The following is a 21,942-nucleotide window of genomic DNA, read 5'->3' as shown; positions in this document are numbered from 1 at the left end:
CTTCCTGTGGCAGTCATCCACCCACTGACAACTATCAGATTGTAACAACAGCCATGTTTGAAACCAGTGAGTGAAGTACATGGCATAATACATTGACATCTCTAGATTTGTATATGTTCTGGATATTTCTTGCTTTAATGGAGAGCAAGTAAGTATAGAAAAGGATACAATAGGGGTCAAGTCACCTGGGTCCCATCATTAACTGTTTTTTTAAAAAAGACATTTATTTGAAAGGCAGAGTTAGAGAGGGAGAAACACAGAGAAATAATCTTCCAACTAGTGGTTCAATCCCCAAATGGCCCAACAGCCTGGGCCAGCCAGGCCAAAGTCAGGAGCCTGGAACTCCATCCAGGTCTCCTTCAAGGGTGGCAAGAGCCCAAGCCCTTGGGCCATCTTCCACTGCTTTTCCCAAGCACATTATCAGGGAGCCGTTTTGGAAAAGGAGCAGCCAGGACTTGAACCAGTACTCAAATAGGGTGCCAGCGTTGAAAGTGGCAGTTTAATCCCTGTACCACAATGGGAGCCCCTCATTAACTCTTCCAGCGGCTTGCTCTGTGCTCCTGTAACATCCCCTTCTTTCATGGTAGTCCAGGAATGGCCAAATTTCAGTCTCCTTCTGACTGTGTGTGATATCCAAGGATTTACCCAACATGAATTATAGATCAGTCACTTGGGAACATCAGTTGAGTAATCAATCAAAATGTTTATGTGAATGAGGGACTTAGGCTATCTACAATCACCCACTATTCTCAGTGTGATTATTCACCTGACTCCTTAACTTTTCATCTAATGTGGATGCAGTCCTGGAAGAGCAGCAAGGACTCACTCTGTGTGGAACAGCTTGATTGTCTTAGATTGCAGACACCACAGAGAATCAGAGTGAAGAGCAGTCACTGATTTAAATTGAGGTACAGCTGTGTCCTTATTTCATTTCAGAGAGTAATGAAGCAGAAATGCAGTGATGGCTCACACATTTGGGTGGCTTGGGAGCTGAACTGTTTTGGATATGTGAGCATCCAGATGGGTCCAGGTTCCCAGGATGGCTCCACACAGTTCTCTCCCAGCTCCCTAGGGGTTCCCCAAGATTTCCCAAAACCAGAGACCAGGATTCCAGGCCTCCCCGACTCTCAAGTGTTGTTTTCTTGTTGACCTTTCTTACATTTCCACCTGGAGTCTGACTATCTTTTTCTTCCTTTTTCTGGGCCTTCAAACAGTTCTTTCAAGTCAATCTCAAATGTAGGGGTGCAAGTGAGGAATTCGATTTAGACAAGAGAGAGCAAAACTGCTACTGTATTTACTTTCTTAGCTCATACTACAAAGGGAAAAACTTAAATAGAATTTCAGGCTGCTTAGTTGAAAATGCGAAAGAATATCTGTTTTAAACCTAGTGTTTGCAAATAGATCTTAGGATGGAGAAAGCACTGAACTTAATGATGACAATATAAACAACTTTAATCCAGCAAGCACAGAGGCTGAACATACATCTCCAAACATCAGATAGGCAAAAGTTTTGAAAAGAAGCTTTATGATATAAAAGGAATTGGCCACACAATGGGGGTGGAGGGGGACAAAATCTTGCCAGGATTCCAAGGGCTGAGAGTCTCTAGAGTGATTATTAAGGGAAATACAAAGTAAATTATTTAAATTTCTGTTTTAATCTCTTAAACCAGATAGGAAATATGCAAGATAATATCATCTAGAAAAACTCTAAGATAATATTTTCCTTGAATTACATCAAATGACTTTATGAACTACTCTTAGGAAAAGCTACACATGTATCTTAAGAAAATAAACATAAGATTATTAATAAGGTACAGATTTATTATTTCATTCCCAAATTTTCTCAGTTGTTAGCCACTCCCTCACTTCTAGCATGATAATGTCTTTTAACTGAAAATTCCACAATTTTTACAAAATCTCTGTATAGAATATATGCTTAACTAATATTGGCTTTTTTTTAGAAGATTCTGGCACAAATAATATATAATATTTGCAATTTGTATTTTTTGCTGACTTAGTAGATGTAAATATAGGGAGTGATGGAGATTTTGATCATTTTCTTTAGGTTTTGGTAAGCTTGGAAAATGGACGGGAGAGTGAATACATCTATCTTATTTTTGCTTTTTCTCCTTTAGATAAGCCCAGTAGCAAACCACTTTGAAAAAAAAATAGATTTCAGGGCCCGTGTATGGCACAGTGGGTTAAAGCCCCGACCTGCAGCGCTGGCATCCCATATGGGCGCCAGTTCAAGTCCTGCCTGTTCCACTTCTGATCCAGCTCCCTGCTAATGCGCCTGGGAAAGCAGCAGAGGATGGCCCAAGTCCCTGGCCCCTGCACCCACGTGGGAGACCTGGAAGAAACTCCTGGCTCAACTCTGGCTGTTGCGGCCATTTGGGGAGTGAACCAGTGGATGGGAGACCTCTCTCCCTCTCTCTCTCTCTCTCTCTCTCTACCTCTACCTCTCTCTCTCTCTACCTCTCCCTGTAACTCTGTCTTTCAAATAAATGAAATAAATCTTTAAAAAAAAGAAAAAGTATATTTCATTAGTTGTATAATGATATGAACTGAAAAAAGGAAACTCCAAAAGAAACTCATTGAATTTCTAAAGAACCTGTTCCATTGGCTTAATTATCTGCCTGCTGTCATTAATTGGAATAGTTTATCAACAATGATTGGTTATGATAAATATCTTGGAAGTAGCAATGTTGTTGAATTGTCACATGACTTCATCAAAGATCCTTTTATTGAAAATAGTTTTTTTCCCTAAGTCTTAAATTATTTAAATATATTTCCTTGAAAAGAAATAAGGTAAAATAACAAAAGTAGCCTGGGATTTCCCTGAAACACATTTTTTAAAAATGTATATGTATTCATTTATTGTTTGCTTTATTTGAAAGACAGAGACAGAAACAGAAAGAGAGATCTGTCATCCAGTGATTCACTCCCCAAATGACTACAACAGTTAGAATGGGGCCAAGGAACCAGAAGACCAGACAAGCCAGGAGCCACAACTCAATCTGGGTCCCCCATGTGGGAGACAGAGACGTAAATACTTTAGCCACCATCTTTGCCTGCGTGGGGTAGCATTAGCAGGAAGCTGGATTAGAAGCAGAGCCAGGACTGTAAGAAAGACACTCTAATATGGGATGTAGACATCTTAAACAGAATCCTTAGTGTTGCTCCAAATGCCTGCCTCTGAAATAATTTTCTACTGGAGATTTTCAGGGGAAAGTCTGGAAAGAGGAGGAACCATGGACAACTGACTAATTCTGGCACCTTTCAGACAGGGAGGGACTGGGTCCCTCTCTACCCTGGCATGAAATGCACTCAGGAGGAAGTGGATCTGAACCTGCTGAGATACACACACACCGGGTCAATGGATTCCCAGAATCAAGATGGTTTCACCTTCTACCTCTGGGATGGTGACAATCAGTCCCCTGCATTTGACTGTCACATCAGCATCAAGCACATGGGAAAAGGTAAAAGTACGCCTACCAACATCAGTGGGGTCAACTTTTATAATCAGAGCTTCAAAAAGTACACAGAAAATTCATATTATGAAAAACTGTGTTAGACTTCAAGATCTTTTTGCATCACAATAAACTTCTCATTCTTCTGCAAGATTTCAAGGACCCTGTACATAACACATTGTATTTATCCATTCATCTGTGGAGGGACACAGGGGTTGCTTCTGTCTCTTGGCCATTGTGAATAATCCTGCTATGAACATGAGTGTGTAAACATACCTTCTTTTAAAAATACATTGTGAGCACCTGTGCAACCACCACATGGTTCATGGATGGGAGTAGTCACAAGGGACTTTTCCTTGTGTGCTCCTCCCACCATATGAAGAAAACTACCATCTTGAGTTATATATTATTTTGCTTTTGTTTATAGTTTTCTTGACTTGTTCATGCAACTCCTGAAACTTTATAAACCACATGTTTTAAATGCATTTATTTATTTATTTATTTAAGAGGCAGAGGGACAGAGAGATAAAGAAAAAGTGCTCTTACCCACTGGTTCATTTCCCAAAAGCCTATAATAGCCAGGGCTTGGCTGAGGCTAAGATCAAGAGCCAGGAATCCAATCCTGGTCTCCCTTGTGGGTGGCAGGAACATAAATACTTGAGCCATCACCACTGCCTCTTAGAGTGTGCATTAGCAGAGTAGAGGGGAGACTTGAATCCAGGTACTGCAATGTTGGAGGCAAGCATCTTAAACACTAAGCTAAATGCCTGTCCCAATAAACTACACATTTATCACTGCATGCAGCTGTAGTTCATTCATTTTGTCTCTGATTGTATTGTATGAGTAGACCACAGTTTCTTTATCCGTTGACCTGTGGAAAGGCATTTGGGTTATTTGCACCATTTTCATCGCAAGCAGTGCTGTAGTGACCATTTCGGTTGATGTCTCCTGGGGTACAAGTGTAAGTAGGGTGGACATGCTGAATCAAGGCATATGTGAATATTGAACTCTTTGCAAAATAATGAAAATTGTGTGCCAATTTACACTTGCTCCAGAATTGCATGTATGAGTCTCTTGATCTACAGGCTCTTTAATACTTGCTATGGTCAATCTTTGACAACTGGAGTGTTATTAGATGGCAACAACTTGTGACCCTGTTTGCATTTCCACAGTTGTTAATGAGTTAATGAGATTGAGTCTCTTTTAATGTATTTATCAGCCTCGTGTATTTCTTCTGTGACAAGGCTCCTTATCTCTTTTGGCTAATGTTTTTATTGATGTCACTTGTTCCTACCTGTCTATGTCATCCAAGTTTTGATTTTGCACAGTCTGGCCTTTGTCTTTTATATTTACCTTGGACTTCACATGTTTTAATATGGTTCTTGACCACACCCTCTTCTGCCACACAGGTGAAATTGTCATTCATGCAAAGCCACTTGTGGTGTCTAATGGTGACAGAGGTTTCTTGACGACCACCACGCTCCTGGCTGTGGATGGGACGGACAAGCCTGAGGAGCTTCTCTATGTCATCACTTCCCCACCACAATACGGGCAGGTAGAATATGTCCGCTATCCCGGAGTCCCCATTACAAGCTTCAGCCAGATGGACATAGCTGGACAGACAGTCTGCTACATCCATAGGAGCAAGGCTGCTGTCCCCAGTGACACATTCAGGTGAGCCCTGCGGGAACTTCCTGAACTTCCTGCCTAGAAAGAGAAAAGGAAACATGTTGCTTGACTATACTAACCACTTTATTATATATGTGATATAGATGTATGTATTTCATAATTGCATTCCTTAAGTGTACTTTAAAAAGTTTATTTTTTGACAAAAAAGAAAAAGGAGGAAAAAAAGCTATGATTTTCTTCTTCTGCTTAACTCTGTGAAACATGAAAGCACACTATTAAAATGACAGCAGCAAGGCAAGAAACTAGGTCCTGTTATTGAAAAATAAGCGCAATAAGCAGATCTAAATGCAAGCCCTTCTCTGAGGAGGAATGTGAAGAAGAGGGTCGCAGCAGAGGGAGACACGGAGAAGTAATTTCCCTCTTTTGTCAGTGTGTTTTTCTGTCTGAGGAAAATGCATTTATTAGTAAACATTTGGCATAAGCAGATACTGCCTTTTGACACAATGTGTTGCTGTAACTAAATCATAAATCATGTTGTCATAAAGTAGATCATATTTCCCCATAGAACTAATGTTATAATTGGGGACTGTGCACCTGTTCGAGGATTTTGCTTCGAATAAATCACTAGAATGAACAACAATCTGGTGAAAAGGCAGATATAACATTAATGGAAGTCTACAGTTGTTTAAAAATATGGAAATTTGTTTCAAGTTGAATAACGTGAAAGAAACTGTCTAGAACATCTACCATCTAGTACTTCTTAAAGCTGGCTTCCTTGAGGTCCATAGTAAAAATACAGGTCCTCGGGCCACTATGAGGTCAGGAAATCTTGACTTGCCTTTGGGGGAATCACGGTACATAATCCCAGTCCAAAACTTACTGATTAAGAAGGAGGTCTATGAGTACTGGCTTGTCTACCATAAACAGTATAGTTTCACCACATCATAACACAATCTTTTAGGAGCGCTTTAAAATAAGTGTGGTATACTCCTGTATTTTCAGTGCAGCCTCATCAACTGTCAAATACTACTGATACACCCCTATTCAAATAGCACTGTTGGGGTGGGTGTTTGGCCTAGCACTTAAGACAACCATGTCCCATATTGGAGTACCTGAGTTCAATACCTGACTCTGGCTCCCAAATCCAGCCTAGGAGGCAGTGGTGATGGCTCCAGATTGTGTACCTACCACTTACTGGGGAAACCTGGATTGAGTTCCTGCTTCCTGGCTTCAGCCTGGCCAAGCTCTGGTCATTGTGGACATTTTGGGTGACCCAATAGATGGGAGCTCTCTGTCTCTCTCTTTCTCCCTCTCAAATAAATACATAAATACATAAGTAAATAGCTAATTCATACTATGTCTGCTAAGGTGAATACCATCAGTTAAGGAGGTTTGCATGCTTTGTGAGCCCTTAAAATGAGTTCTGAAAGACGATTTAGCTAGCCCAATAGTTTAAAAAAAATCCAAGGAAGCTTGAATGAATATTTTCTTTTTTCTCATTATAAATGTCCTTTGTGTAGCAGGTAATCACCTAGCTGATCAACCTCTAACCAATTCAATGCTAGTGCATTGCTATGTACTCGTCGAATATCAGATGTAGGGATTGCTTTTCAGGATGGTTTTTTTGTTTGAGACTTTGGGGTCAGTTACTGTCTCCTTGACTCACACTCTGGCCTTGTCAGGTTACACAGCTCCTGCGTCTTTTCGTCTGTGAAATGGAATCATGCTCACAACACCTGCCTCACAGAACAGTTATTGGGAGGTTGAAATCACCGCATGCATGCAAAGTACTGAGAACAACACCTGGCACACAGGAAAAACTGAAAAATTACAGCTGATCTATTTGTTGTTTGTTGTCATTGTTTATTCTTTCCTTGGCTCCATTTTTACTCTGATGTTTACAACACCCAGCATAATGTAGAAAGAAGAAAGAAGTTACAGAGAGGAGCCATTGTTCTTTTTTTTCTGTTTGCTGATGCAGGCTGAGTGCTTCTTGGCTTAACTTGTATGTATCAGATCCAGGGCTTTTAACTTTACACTTGTTTCTGAACTTCTTGCTTTTCTCTGTTGCTGCTTTCCCTAATCAAAGCCCGAAGGTGAGCCTGCTGAAGACATTAATGACCATATTCGAGAAACCAGTGACCCTGCTGGAGAAGCCAATGGATTTGAATGTGTAAAGAAGTTGAGAAATGAAGGCTAGATTTAATCATCTAGGGGATAAAGAATACAATATCCATATATAAGGATGGGCTATGCTGTAAAATTGTCCTAATTCGCATCTATAGAAAGTCATATTAAATGGCATTTTAGGACCATTCAACTCAGGGATTTCTACATCTCTGCATTCTCAGAGAAAAATCCAGGAAAAGCACAAAATGCAAATTTTGGGGTCTGACCCCTAAAAAGGCAACTTTGGTAAGAACAGCTCGAGGCCCAGGAGTCTGTATTTTTTGAAGTTCTCCTGGCTATTGTGAGGCAGTCAGGACTGGTGGTCCCTGGTCTGGTCTACTGCTCTGAGTGAATTATGAGGAGCCCCGAGAATCCCCAGGGCCTCCCAGTGGGGTTCTGAGCTCCTCATCCCTATTTAATGCTTGATCCTGGCTCTGTTCTGTTTTTTGAAACTTTGCTTTCTAATTTCCTTCCCGCACTGGTCTTCTGGGTAAGGTTTTCCTTTAGCAGAAAGACTGTGTCACCTCTGAATCACAGAGAACCAAGAGTAGAAACTACTGCTTCAGTTCTCTCCTCTGTTCTGGTTGGTTTGAGGAGAGAGGCTGGGCTCGGGCTGGTGCTAACGCGTCTTTAACAGCTCTTCATATTTAAGTTTCCCTTCTTAACAAAATGACCGCAGGCCTAGGCTCCACGCCACTGGGCAGTGATAGCTAGTTGGAATTACAAACGTGTTTTCTTATGCCTATTTTTTGTAGTATTTATAATGTTACAAAAATCCGAGATGGGAAGACTCCCTTTGTTCAAACAGGCACCAGAGACAGTGGAGGATTGAAGTAGTTTATTACACCAGTGGGCCCAGCTGGAATCATTTCCCGAGAACTGAGCGACAACCCCAAGTTTCTTACAATATTTATAGGTTCATCAGCATCACACCTTAGCTGTTACAGCATTGGTGGGCTTAAATTGCAGCCTGTGTGACTTAGGACCACACTTCCAGTGGTCAGTGGGCCTGGTATGTTGGTAAAAGAGGTACCAGGGGCAGATTTATTAGGACAGACTTATGCCTGGAGTAGAATTTAGGACGTCTTCCCTCCATAGACAAGATCACAGTGGGCAGTGCTTCACTAGTTAATTGCAAGCAGCCACTTTTCAAGGTCTGTGTTGGGAGTAGGGATCTGCTTTTCTTTCTTTGTCTCTGGTTGTGGCCGTATTTCTTCTACAATAGAAACTAAGGTTTTAGTATTGAGTACTTTCAGTTTGTAGTAGTTATAAGGTTTTCTTTTAAGTTCATATATGTAGGTAAAAATGATATCAAAATAATATCAAATAATAAGAGTACAGTTAGTACAGGCATATGTCAAAAACTAGGATGGTGATATTTGAGTGATTCAGGACAAGGAAAATGGGCAGGCATTTGGTACAGTGGTTAAGGCACTGCTTGGGATGCCCACATCCCATATCAGATTGCCTGGGTTCAAATCACAACTCTGCTTCCAAGTACAGCCTCCTGCTAATACACATCCTGGAAAGCAGTGATAAATGATGCAAGTATTTGAGTTCCTGTCACCCATATTGGAGACCCAGATTGAGTTCCTGGCTCCTGACTTCAACCTGGCTAAGCTCTGGCTGTGGCGGGCATCTGGGGAGTGAGGCAGTGGATGGAGGATGTCTCTCTCTTTCTCTGTCTCTCTGCCTTTCATATTAATTTAACTTAAATTTCAAAAGGTTGGGAAACAGGACTAGAGAGAAAAAGCAAAGGTAGGAAAGCAATGATTCTGTCTAATCCTTTTATATATATGTGTAGGACAGCTAGTATGAGGGGTCTTCAAAAAGTTCGTGGAAAGTGTATATTACAAAAAAAAAAAACAAACTATACATGGATTTCAGATTTTCTTGCACCAAAATAAACATCTCTTTTCTTTCTGTTTTACCCATTAACTTTCTGAAGTTCACTCCTATTCATTGAATACCTGCAATGCATCAGGCAACGTATCAGATCCTCTTTTGCATGTTTGTTTTTCCTCAAGCCTTATAACAATACTTGCAGAGAAATGTGGTTATTCCCATTTTATGCATGAGGCAGCCAGGATTCCAAGAGGCAGAAGTCACCTAAAATGACATCACTGAGTATCATAGCGGAATTTGGGGCCGAGAGTTCATTTCCATTGTATATTGTCATACCCCAAAAAATGATGGTGAATTTGTGCCCGCACAAAGGAACCTCCTCAATGTGTCATTCTGATATTTGGCCAGCAGTTTTACATATTTATAATGGAAAAGCCTAGCATCTGCCCAAGACTTGAATTTTAATCTTGTCATTTCACAAACCCAATCATGGGCTGTGCTGTTGTTTGTCAAATGGCACTAAACCAAAACTGAGAGCCCATTTTAATGAAAGCATGATCATGGTGCTTTTTAAAAATTAAATATATGCAACCGATCTAATCACCTAAATTTATGTCGCTTGCTGTTAAATTTGGCAAGGAATTTGGCTGGGAAAAAAGAGATAAATTCTATGATACAGGATTTTTCCCCTCTTCCCTTTTTAATGGAGGATATGGCAGCATTAATTAAACTGGGGAGTTTCATGGTCAGGTTTTACCTTCTGCAAAAATATTTTGTGAATCATAAATTTCTCCTGCATTGTTTGGTGCTGCTGGCCTGGAAGAGAGATTTGGCAGCCTGCTTTAGGACAGATGACACCAAGTGATTAGCACGCTGACTTCAGCTGCAGGCTGCCGGGTACTAAAAGAACATGCTAATGTCCTCCATTTTGACATGCCGGCTGGACTTTTTTTTTTTTTCCCAAGGAGGAGCTGGCGCTATTTATGATTCCATTTTTATCTTTTAAATGCCATGACAGATGGCAGAGTCTTCAGCCAACTCTATTGCCAGGAAATGCAGAAAGCTTGAAAGCACTGTGTTAATGGTGAGATCAGACCAGGCAGGCACCCCAGATAAATCCGAGAGTCATTCCCTAAATTTCATGAGAACGGTGGGTATCCCGCTGCATCTTTTCCCAGGGGAGTGTCATAAGGGAAATGAAACAAAACGGACCTTGGCACCACCAGCTGCTTCCCCAGCTCCGGCCCTGTTGGTTTAAATCTCGAGTATGTGTTTGGAGGACAGTTATTTTGGTGGGGGACATTTTGTAGATCACCTGGTTGACTTTGGAGAGACATGATCAGCACTGACCTGCTCCCCTTTATTCTGCTAGCTTCCTTTAGACTGGGCACCCAACCGTCATCCTTCCCTCTGTCTCTCTGAAGCCAGTTCCCTGCCTGGGAGGAGTCAGCGTGGTAACTCATGAATACAGTTAGCTTAGAAATGGCATCCTTTTCACCCCTGACTTATTAGCTTGAGGCCAGCGCTGACAGCTGCTGGGTGTCCCAGCTGGGCACACCGACCTCAGTAAACATATTTCTGGCTCTTCGGGGATGCCCAGCCTGCTGGCCCCTGTGCCATCTGTCTGACGGCGGCCTGGCCATTTCCACTGTGGCTGGGCTGGTCACCAGGCAGGGGGGAAGTGGAGGGGGCCGGCCTGGGTCACAAGGCATCTTCAGTGTCCTCACAGAGGTCATGCACTCACAGTGAACGTGGCTGTCCTGAGACTGAGCCGTGAGGACCTGCAAGGCATTTTTGGAGTTCAGTTGCCAGAGGAGAAAGTCGTCATCAGATATCCAAAGAGCCTGTCCCGCGGTCCACGGTGAACCTTGGTGCTCTGATGCCCGTCTCACTCTTCCTCTTTCCCCTTCCTTCTCCTTCTTTCTTTCTCTGCTGATATTTGACAGACTTTAGCTCCATGGATGATGCCAATATTTAATCTGTGTCCTTTAGTTTCCATGGCTGGTCTAAAATCTCCACAGGGGCACACTGAAGATCCCAGGGTTGTGGGAATCTGAGACTCTGGGCTTGTGAAACAGGGTGGATGGCAGGTGGGAAAGGCATTTCTGGAGGGGTCAAGCGGACAAAGGAGAACTCGGAGGTACTGAAAGGACACATCGCTTCCTCCTTATATTTCCTACAGGGAGATGTAGGATCTGGGTGGAAATAGGAAGAAGTAATAGCAGCACCACAGAGTGAAGGCTTTGCCTGAGAAGCAGAGCATAATCTTATAGCCCCAAATGCGTCTCACTCGGCATTTGGAACTGTTAGGGTGAGTAACTTGAGCAAAAAGTTGGAAGAATCCACAGATATTGTCTAGGTGTACTATATATTTTTTAAATTAAAAAACTCATTTCATAGCATCTCGTGATTTAGCAATGAAACTGCCTGTTTTGCTTAGACTACATTCATCATGGTTTGGCGTTACAAAAGGAAATCTGATTGATTTAGTTGCAGGAGATTGTGACATTTCTCAATCTACAAGTCTAAAGGAAGGTCGATACCTTATCCAGACTCTGAAAACAAAAACAAGTGATGCTGTGGGAGAAAAGCCAACCGATTACATGCTTTACAAGTCTAGGAGTTTAAGATGTCAAATTGACTGTGTCGTACTTCACTTAGCAATTTTACCTTTTTTGGACATAGCTTCCTCGTCCTATGCATCACATCCTACATTCCTTGTAGGAAGTCCTACTAACTAGATAATGAGAAAGCACTTATCACTTAGCCTCACCTTCGAAGCAAAATCTACACTCTGCCAGACTCAGCCCCTCTTTGTCTAACTGTTCTTCTCCCTGAGTCCTTGGCCTCTGACAGACTGGTTGACTCGCTGCACTCACAGGACCTGATTTCAAGGCCCTGGTGCCTTCAAGGTCAGTGCCGAAACCCTGCAGGACAAGACAAATTTCAGGGGGAATAAAGTGAACTTCTCAAATTTGCCAGAATGGTAAAAGAAATGTGAAAAAGCATGCAAAGAAAATTTTTATATAATTAAATGTTGTAGTCCACTAAAACATCATTTTTAGAGTTCCACATCAATGGAATATAATATTGTATGTTCTGTAAATATTTCTAGCAACTTTGGTACATGAGAGAAAACTGATTATACACAAGCCTGTGATTGTTTCTCAGTATATTTCTTGTGTGTATGGTAAATTTGTCAACTCCGTTTGTGAGTAGCAATGTTCTAATTCTTGGTAGTTTAAATGTGGCATTTTTTTGCATAATTTCATGGTACTCCTAATTCTTCTTAAACTATAAATCACATATTGAAATGTTTTATAAAGACCATTTAAGTCAGTATTATTGTGAGACTGACCTGGGTGCAGAGCTATCTCCTACCTGCCTTAATGTCTCCCACCAAGTTCTTCAACCTTTCTTTTCATCTGGGAAAGAACCCTTGTCTGGTACAGCTTTCATCTATCTTATAATGAGCAAGTGTGCAAGCACTAATGAGATCTGCAAAAAGTTCATGGGAAATGCATATTATGAAAACCTACACGTATATTTCCATTTTTCATGTGTGCTGAGACAAACTTGTAATTCCATTTTCCTACAAACTCTTTGAAATACCTTGGTATTTTGGAGTCGGATTGTACTTGCAATCATCTGATCCATCTTCTTTTATAGAAGAGTAAAAATAAGGCCCATAAAGAGGAGATGATTTAGGTACAGCTACATGGCTGAGTAGTGCGATTTGCCCTTAAGAAATTCACCATAAAAACATATGGATAGAGGGAATTAGCCAAATTTGTTCTATTCAGCACTTTATTGTGTTGCCCCCAATCATTAGTCATGCATGCTTAGCTTATTACATTCCAAACTGCAAAATGATAAATATATATAACGAGTTAGCTCTTCAAACTCAAATAATGCATCAAGTTGGATGTGAAATTCTTATTTGAGATAAGGAGCTATTCTCACTACTGATGACCCTGAGAAATGGCGCTGTCAGAATTTGCGTGCTCCATCCCGTGAGTACTCCGTTAATGTTGAGAAAATACTCTTGGGTAGAACGGTTAATTCACGTGTTAGCCATGACTGGCTTACTGATGGAAAGGCATCCTGAAGGACCTGCCCCTGGTTTTTCCTGTGAGTCACAGCACGACATACCGCTTAGTAAAGGTGTGTATTGTTATCGTTTCATTCCAGTGGATGGTGACACAAGAATCCATGCTGAAGGCTGCCTTGCCTCTCTTTGCCAGATTCATCGTCAGCAATGGACTGCAGACCAAGCACGGGGTGTTTCAGATCACACTGGAGGCTGTGGACAGAGCCCTGCCTGTGGTGACCAGGAATAAGGGGTTGAGACTGGCCCAAGGGGCAACGGGCCTGCTTTCCCCCGACCTCCTCCAGCTGGCCGACCCTGACACGCCTGTGGAGAACCTCACCTTCCTCCTGGCCCAGCTCCCACAGCATGGCCAGCTCTACCTGCAGGGCACCGTGCTCCTTCAACTCAATTTTACTCAGCAGGATGTGGATGGTGGCAATGTGGCCTATCAGCACTTGGGAGGGGACTCCCAGTCGGACTGCTTTACTTTCGTGGCCACAGATGGGACAAACCAAGGCTTTGTTGTGGATGGGAGAGTGTGGGAAGAACCTGTTTCATTTACCATTCAGGCAAGTATGACAAACACAATTCATGGGAGAGATGTGAAGAAAGTAACTGCGAGAACTATTTCCTTATTTCATTGAAATATGGATTGTACCTGTGCAGCATGCTAGGCACATGAATAGGAACCAAACAGTGTGGTCCCCATGTATGCACCAATGACAATTGGTGGCAGTACAGAAGGAAGCAAAAAATATCGGCTTTATCATCAGACACACCTAGGTTTGATTTGGCTTTGCCATTTATTAGCTATCTTTGAAATAACTTTGTCTTTTTTAATCTTCTGAATCTACTTGTCCTTGTTTGACAAACATGTCCGCTGTACTATGGCTGGAAATAAATAAGACAAGATATGCAAGGCACTAGCATTTTGCATGATATTCCAAGATAGCACTAACTATATGTATATGCTGTTATGAGGATCCTTACTGGTCCATGTCATCTGCTGGCATTGTAATGGGTTTTGAATGAAACATGAAAACACAAGGCAGCAAGCACCAATACTACACATGTAGCAATGGTGAGGATAATAATAGCAGCTGTTACAATTATTTTAATATTTGTAGATTGGATCCACTTTATATCTCATTCAATTCTCATAAAAATCCTATTAAGTAAATTTTGTTACCTATATTTTATAGGTGAGGGAACAACATTTTAAGAAGTAAATAATTTGATCAAAATAAACAAAGAGCCCTGAAGGCTTTCTGATCCCCAATTCTGTGTCTTTCTTATGGCACTGAACTGCCACACGTGCTGACTCTTATACTGATTCTTGGCAGGCATTGTGTGGTTTTCTCTTTTTAGTCAAAACACACCAAATATATTCTGGTGCTTGGTTGCCTGAACCCACTCTCATTGGATGTAGTCCACTCCTGTTCTACACATTTCCACCCACAGCAAAGAAGACATAAATTTGTGTCAGGATACTTTCTGATTAGCAAAAAAATCTTATTTCCCCCTTGCTCTTTAGTTACTGTATTAGCCAGAGAAACAGAACTACTAATATGAGTGCTTGTGTATAAAATTACATCTTTATATGTCAGAGATATATGTATATATGCAAAATACACATGTGTGATATATATATATGTGATACAGAGCATATATATATATATATATATATGATGCAGTACATAGATAGATAAATAAAGGATTTAAGGAATGAGCTCTGTAATTATGGGGCCAGCTGGCAGGCTAGAAATCCCTAGGAGTTGATGCTGCAGTCTTGAGTCCAATGGCAGTCTTCAGGCAAAGGTCTTTCCTCTTTGGGTGACCTCAGTCTTTTCTCTTAAGGTCTGCAACTGATTGGATGAGACCCACCTACAGTATAGAGGGCAATCTGCGTTGTCTGAAGTCTACTGATTTAAGCATTAATCACACCTCAAACATACTTTTACAGCAAACAGCTAGCCCAAGGTTTAGTTAAACAACTAGGCACCATAGTGTAGCAAAGCTGACACCTAAAACTAACCTTGAGTCTCAGTCGATCAAGGGTGGGAATCCTGATAGCAGGTGCTGCATGAGTGTTTGGCACTAGGGAGATCCAGAAAACGCCATGGAATTATGCCACAGGGAGAAGAGAAGGCACTGGGGGGTAGTGACACATCATGTAAGGAGCACATCACACATGTTCAGGCTGTTGTTATTGTATGCCTTAATTAGTCTCATCCCACTCTATGGTCTATCCTAACTCCCCATCCTGGGTTGAAAAATGGCCCTGTACTATCCAAGAAGAATAATTTTTCTGTATTGATTCAGCTGAAAATTTATAAAAGTTATAAATTCTTGTTTTTAATTTTAAAAACATTTTTATTGATTTTCATTTTATTGGAAAAGCAGAGACAGAGATCTTCCATCTACCGATTCACTCCTCAGGTCCCCATAACCCCAGGGCTGGGGGCCAGGCTGAAGCCAAGAGCCAGAGCCAGTAACTCACTCTGGGTCTGACATGGGTGACAGGGACCCAGATGCTTGAGTGTCATGTGCTGCCTCCCAAGGTGTTCAGACACAGAAAGCTAGATCAGAAGCAGCGTAGTGAGGACTTGAACCAGCACTCCAATATGGGATGTGGGCAACCCAAACATCAACTTCATCACCACGTCAAGTGCCCACTCCCATTATCTGTTCTGAGTGCAGCCGTAAGAGTTCCTTCGGGCACCCCAGAGCAGGGAGTAGAGTTCGGAGAGAGTCCCAGTTCATAAATCACGTCTCTCCCCGCACCAGCACATCTTCAAGAGTGTTGTCTACTATCTCCTGGGAGCCGTGGAATTTACTGAGACAGAAGTGGTGGATACATGTCCTTTTTCATCAAAAGAACCAGGTTTTCCTGGCAAAACAATGATTATGTGTCAACACCTGACAAGGAAAACCTCAAACTTTCTCCCATAACTTGGGAATCCTGTGGTCTCTGAGTAAAGAGACTTAGGAAGTGACCGACCCCGCCCGTGGTCAGGAGGGGCAGCACCCTCGGTCTCCCACCTTCTCTGCAAGAACAGTCCGACACTGACCAGCGTGGAGTGATGATTGACCCAAATAATTTTACGGAGCATGGATGAACTAACTTTTACAGTGACAGCTAGAAAACTGAGGGTAAAACTACTTAGATCTAACAGGGGCAAAACACAGTCCTGCTTAATGGACAGCAGCAGGCACAACTTGGCATTCATATTGTGGGGATTAGGTCTGACCAGGTTCACTGTGACGATGTAGCCTGTAGGCCTCCTCTAGACAGGAAGAGGCTGGCTGGAGTGTGGGAGAAAGGACCCACACCTTTGCTGTCTATGGTCCTGGCAAATGCGACTTGATTTTCAGGAAACACAGCATAAATTATCAGAAGTTGCAGCTTTCTTGTTTTCTTTTTAAATCTTGTACTCTGATATTTAAAAATGTTTCTATTATACCAAGACGGAAAACCTGCTTTTGAAGACTTCCTAGAAGTTTAATAAGATTAAGACTGGGGCAGGCATTTGGTGCAGTTGTTAAACCAAAGATAACTCCCTCATTTGGGGAGTGAACCAGCAGATGGAAGGTTGATATCCTTCCCTTCTCTGCCCGCTTCTCTCTACCTTTCAAATAAAATGAGGATAGAGAACTTTAAAAAAGGAGCTGTCCTTTTTCCCCACCCACAAACTGAACAATGTTGTGCAAATGCTCCCAGAATCTTTTCCATATGTACACAAACATATATATAGGGGTGTGTGTGTGTGTGTATCTCTATTATGGCCATCTATTCAGCAACATATTTTTCAATCAATATAAAATCTTGAAAATTGTCGTCAATTCATCTTACCCCTTATTCTTTATAATAGCTACACTATAGTTTATTATATCACAATAACAAAAACTATTTTTATCATAACTGAAAATACTTTGCTGGGATGAACATTTTGGGGTAAATGAAGGTAAGAACACAGTGATCAGGGGTTAGGGGAATGAAAAGTGCCTGTTTTCCAGTGCAGGTGGTGAATTTATGCTCATCCACCCAAACCTCTCCCTGCAGCCTACAATAGTCATTTGCAGGCTGCGCTGAGCTCCACACACTCCACCAGACCTCAGGCCAGGCCTTTGTAGTGTTTGTTCCTGCTCCCACCTGCTGTGGCCTGTCCACCATTGTCACAAGTCTAGCCTACCTGTTTATATATTTGTTCCTCAGCCTCAATGAGACAAACATGCAAATGTCTGAAAACAGTCACCTTTTGTTTTTTTCTTACTGGGGTGTTCCTATTTTTATTCAGCATTTTTGCCATTTTTAAAAAAAATATTTATTTGAAAGTCAGAGTTATACACAGAGGAGAGGCGGGGGGAGGGAGGGGGGTTCCATCCAATGGTTCACTCCCCAATTGGTCACAACAGCCAGAGCTGCACTGATCAAAGCCAGGAGCTGCTTCTGGGTCTCCCATGTGGATACAGGAGCCTAACGACTTAGGCCATGTTCCAGTGCTTTCCCAGGCCATACCAGAGAGCTGAATCGGAAGTGTAGCAGCCAGGACTTGAACCAGCACCCATATGGGATGCCAGCACTGCAGGCGGCAGCTTTGCCCACTACATCACAGCTCCGGCCCCAAGCATTTTTGCCATTTAAACAAAGATCTGCCCCTAAATTCCATGTATTGGTAAAACCATTTCAATTTTATTTCTGTCCATCACCAAGCTCTGTGAAAATTAGGAAATCCTTCTGAAGAGCTAACATTAAGTTTGCAATGCAATTCTCAGGTTAGTTTGAATATATGAAGTATTCCCTGGGCTGCTTCTTGGGTTCAGGCACTGTGGCAGGTGCAAGGAGATAATCAGGGAGAGAAAAAAGCATGGTATCTGTGCTCATGGAGCTTGTATCCTAAGTGGAGTCAGAGAAATAGACAATTAAATTGGATCAAGATTCCAGGCAGTGTGAGATTTGCTGAGGATATTGTGAATAAGATAACGTTTAGCGGAAATTAACCAAAGAGAATGTAAGGAATCTGAAACTTGATAGAGTTTGTCACTGTTGAGCCAGTAGAGACTTGCGCTGCCTGCTGAGGGTGAGAAGTTTTTGGATAACCCCAGATGTAATGACTGATGCTCCAGGTGGACCCTTTGGACAGAACAGCCCCCCGGCTCACGCTCTTGCAATGTGCTTCTCAAGTGGAGCTCCTGAAAAATGGCTGCTATGGCATTTACCTCACTTCCCGCGTCCTGAAGGCCTCGGACCCTGACACGGAGGATGAGCGGATCATCTTTAAGATTTTACGAGGCCCACAACATGGACATCTGGAGAATGTGACAACAGGTACTGGCTGCCTTAATCCTTGCCATTGCTCATTGTAAAATACCCAGTGGTGAGCAGGGCTGGAGAGTAATTTCATTAAGTGCAAGCCCATTTGGTAAACACTCCCTAGGGCTTCCTGGCCTATGCTGTTTATAAATCAGTATTGGTGTTAAAGAGGGTTTGAAGCCGAGTTTTCCTAAATTCGGCCTGACTGAAAGAGCTGAATTCCGATTGTTTACAGTTGTTTTCAATGGCCATTTGATAAGGCAACCGCAGGGACACGGTGAGTCAGGACACAGTTCGTATTTGTGACTCACTCTTTCTTCCATCATGGATTCTAAATGATATGAAGTCAGTTTCTTTTTCAAATTTTAGTGTTTCCTAATGTTTTTTCTGGGTTGTAAATGATTTCTGCTTTATGAAGAGAGTGATCGCAATATATCACTGGACAAGATGGCACCAAATTATAAAGTTTTATTACCATATCTTTCTATTTCTCTTCCCTTTATATTTTCTTTAAGGCAGATATCTCAGAAGCAAAGTAAATTTAAAGCCTAATTTAAGTTTGTTGCATTTGAATTTTAATATAGTTGCAGTATTGCTAATTTCTTTTATAAGAGATACTTTTTCTGTTCTTTAAATCTGTTTAAAATAATAAAGTAGCTATATAATTTTATCAGCTCTTATTTAATATGTTGATTATCGTGAGCTTCATGTATTTCTTTTATAGGTGAATTTATTCATGAACAATTTAGCCAAAGGGACCTACGCAGAAAGACCATCCTTTACATCATAAGCCCATCTTTGAAGGAAGTGACTTCAGACCTGGTGGAGTTTCAAATCATGGACCCCAGTGGGAACTCTGCCACTCCTCAAATGTAAGCTTTTTTGCTTATTCAGTAGTCCTGTCTATAACCTGCAGAATGTATCTAAGGAAAATGAAATGTTCTTTTTCAAAAAAACTAAGAAGACAAATTGAAACAGCATTTCAAATATCACAGAATTTAGTTTAGAGAGGGACTGCTTAAGGATAGAAAGCCGGTAGCTTTACAGAGAGTGGAAATGTTAGAAAGTTAGGCGGGGTGGTGCTGGGAAACTCACACCATGCATGTAGACGCGGACTCTGTCACTCTCACACCCAAAGAGGCTCCTGGCTTGACCCTTCCCCGGGCATCCGGGACTGGGCTGGCGTGCTCTTGTACAAACCAGGCAGCGAGAAGTCACTGTAGCTCCAGGTGAGCAACAGAATCTTCTAAGCTACCTGGGGTCAGGAAGAGTGAGGCCGTGGGGAAGGTTAGCCCACCATCTCTCCTTCCCAGACAGCAACAAGGTATCAAAGGCTGTAACTTACAGGTTAGCAAACCTATCACAGTGAGAATGAAGCCAGCAGAAAGGGAAAATACACCTAGTGACACTTGCAGGGCGCAGGAAGTGATGGCCCTCTGAATCCTCTAGTTTAGTAAGGTTAATAGACCGTGGTGGCTTCCCCGACTGGGGCGCCTTTCTAGGCTTTCATGCTGCTGACCTCAAGGAACCCACCACCTGGTGGGCGGTCACAGGAAGGCCAATTCATTCTCCTTGGGCTGCGTGTTTTCTTGTCCCTTCCTTTTATTTAATGCCCTTCCCTGGAACCTCAAAGAAAAGCTGTCCATTTGCCCATGTCTTACTATTCACCATATCCTAGTCACTCTAAATGCCATAAGTGAGTACAACCCTGTTGTGGTCCTTTTAAGGTGGGATGTTGATAAAGGAAGAAAAGAAAGCTGAGAAACCTCTTTGTACTCCTCCCTTTTTCTTTCCGATCCTCAATTGTAGTTCCAACCCTCACCAGCAGAGGTCTCTGTTGTCATTTTTACCAAAAAGCTGGCATCCTCTAAAAACATCCCCAGTATTCTATCTTCATAGTCCTGACACCGTGTAGTACCTGGTCCAGATGTATTAACCCCACAGATTTTTATTAAATGGCTTCTATATGCCAGGAACACCACGTTAGGAGTTGGGAAATAGGCAACGAAAACCTGGCCCCTGGCATTAATATATAATCCTGAGGTTATAAAATTAAACAGATGACCCCACCTCATACACTGCCTTTGCCTAAGATTAGTGATTCCTTAGAATCACAATTGTTACAGGAAATGTATCAACTACTTTCGGTATCAGACAACTTCCAATTCTCAAGAAAATATAAAAACAAAAACCTTCCTGTCCCCAAAACGTTAATAAATTGACTCTACTTGGTTCTCTTTTTTTTTTTTTTTTTTTTTTTGACAGGCAGAGTGGACAGTGAGAGAGAGAAAGACAGAAAGAAAGATCTTCCTTTTGCCGTTGGTTCACCCTCCAATGGCCGGTGTGGCCGGCGCATCGCACTGATCCGAAGCCAGGAGCCAGATGCTTTTCCTGGTCTCCCATGGGGTGCAGGGCCCAAGCACTTGGGCCATCCTCCACTGCACTCCCAGGCCACAGCAGAGAGCTAGCCTGGAAGAGGGGCAACCGGGACAGAATCTGGCGCCCCGACCGGGACTAGAACCTGGTGTGCCGGCGCCGCAAGGCAGAGGATTAGCCTATTGAGCCGCGGCGCCAGCTCTACTTGGTTCTTTAACAAGCTATATTTCAACCACAAAACAGAATACTGAAGAGGTTTGCTGTTGACCTATGATTGGCCTCTGGTCCTCCACACGTGAGCACAGTGTAGCTGACCGATGGTGCTGCATGGACACTGCTTCACCCATGTACCCTTTTCCTGTTTTTGAAGATGCTTTATGTTTTTAAATAACCCTGAGAGTCCTTTGAGGATCACAGCAGAATTTACTTATTGTAATTATAACTGCTAGTGAGGATTTCAACCAGGCTCCTGTTTGGGTTGGATATCAGTTTTCATATACCCATTCCGGAGCTATTTCTACTTCAACTTGAAACTATTGGAACTAAATGCTGTAACATATGCCCCCCAACAGGGGGGAATGCAAAAATATCTTTGATTTTTCTCTGACAGAAATTAGGTTATTTTCTTCAGAGCAGGCAGGGCGAGGTAGAAATTACTCAGTATTTATCTTCACAACTTGGGGGTGGTAGAGTTGTCCCCAACCTTATTTGTAAATAAATATCTTCCAGAACGAGGAGCACATTTTTCCAGTGAGAAGCAATGTTGTGAATACCGGATTGTCTTCCCAAGACAGCCAGCAAGTGCCTAGTTACAAGTACAATATAAAACCTGTATTTGCAATGTGGTAACTTTTTTGGTCTTGTAATCACCACAACCAAGTGGGAGTTAGTTACCATCGTGACCCTGAATGGGTGATGACGAAACTGACACATGGAGTTAAGAAGTGGCTTTTCTCCCAAGGCTGTGCAGGTGCTAGGTGCTGGGCTTCGGGTCAGGGGTGCAGCTTTGGAGTCCCTGGCTTTCCTCACTGCACTGAAAAGCTTGCTGC

At 42.2% G+C, this 21,942-nt stretch overlaps 1 protein-coding gene across 8 annotated transcripts in view; it reads left to right on the top strand.

The window, feature by feature from the left end:
• The window catches only part of FREM1 (FRAS1 related extracellular matrix 1), a 179,531-nt gene that overhangs the window by 121,924 nt on the left and 35,665 nt on the right, over window positions 1-21,942 (top strand). For 3 of the 8 annotated variants that reach the window (XM_070052347.1, XM_051845518.2, XM_070052341.1), the window contains 5 exons: window positions 3,218-3,479; window positions 4,880-5,144; window positions 13,358-13,772; window positions 18,331-18,532; window positions 19,242-19,389. In XM_070052347.1, the coding sequence (XP_069908448.1) occupies window positions 3,218-3,479; window positions 4,880-5,144; window positions 13,358-13,772; window positions 18,331-18,532; window positions 19,242-19,389 (1,292 nt within the window). Of the gene's footprint in view, window positions 1-3,217; window positions 3,480-4,879; window positions 5,145-13,304; window positions 13,773-18,330; window positions 18,533-19,241; window positions 19,390-21,942 lie in introns of those variants that run through there. The other 5 variants (XM_002708087.5, XM_070052344.1, XM_017341218.3 and 2 more) reach the window with 4 other exon arrangements.

The sequence above is a fragment of the Oryctolagus cuniculus genome, chromosome 1, assembly GCF_964237555.1.
Source record: "Oryctolagus cuniculus chromosome 1, mOryCun1.1, whole genome shotgun sequence".
Taxonomy (NCBI): domain Eukaryota; kingdom Metazoa; phylum Chordata; class Mammalia; order Lagomorpha; family Leporidae; genus Oryctolagus; species Oryctolagus cuniculus.
Note: the sequence above shows the minus strand (reverse complement) of the source record. Positions and strands in the feature narration are given on the sequence as shown.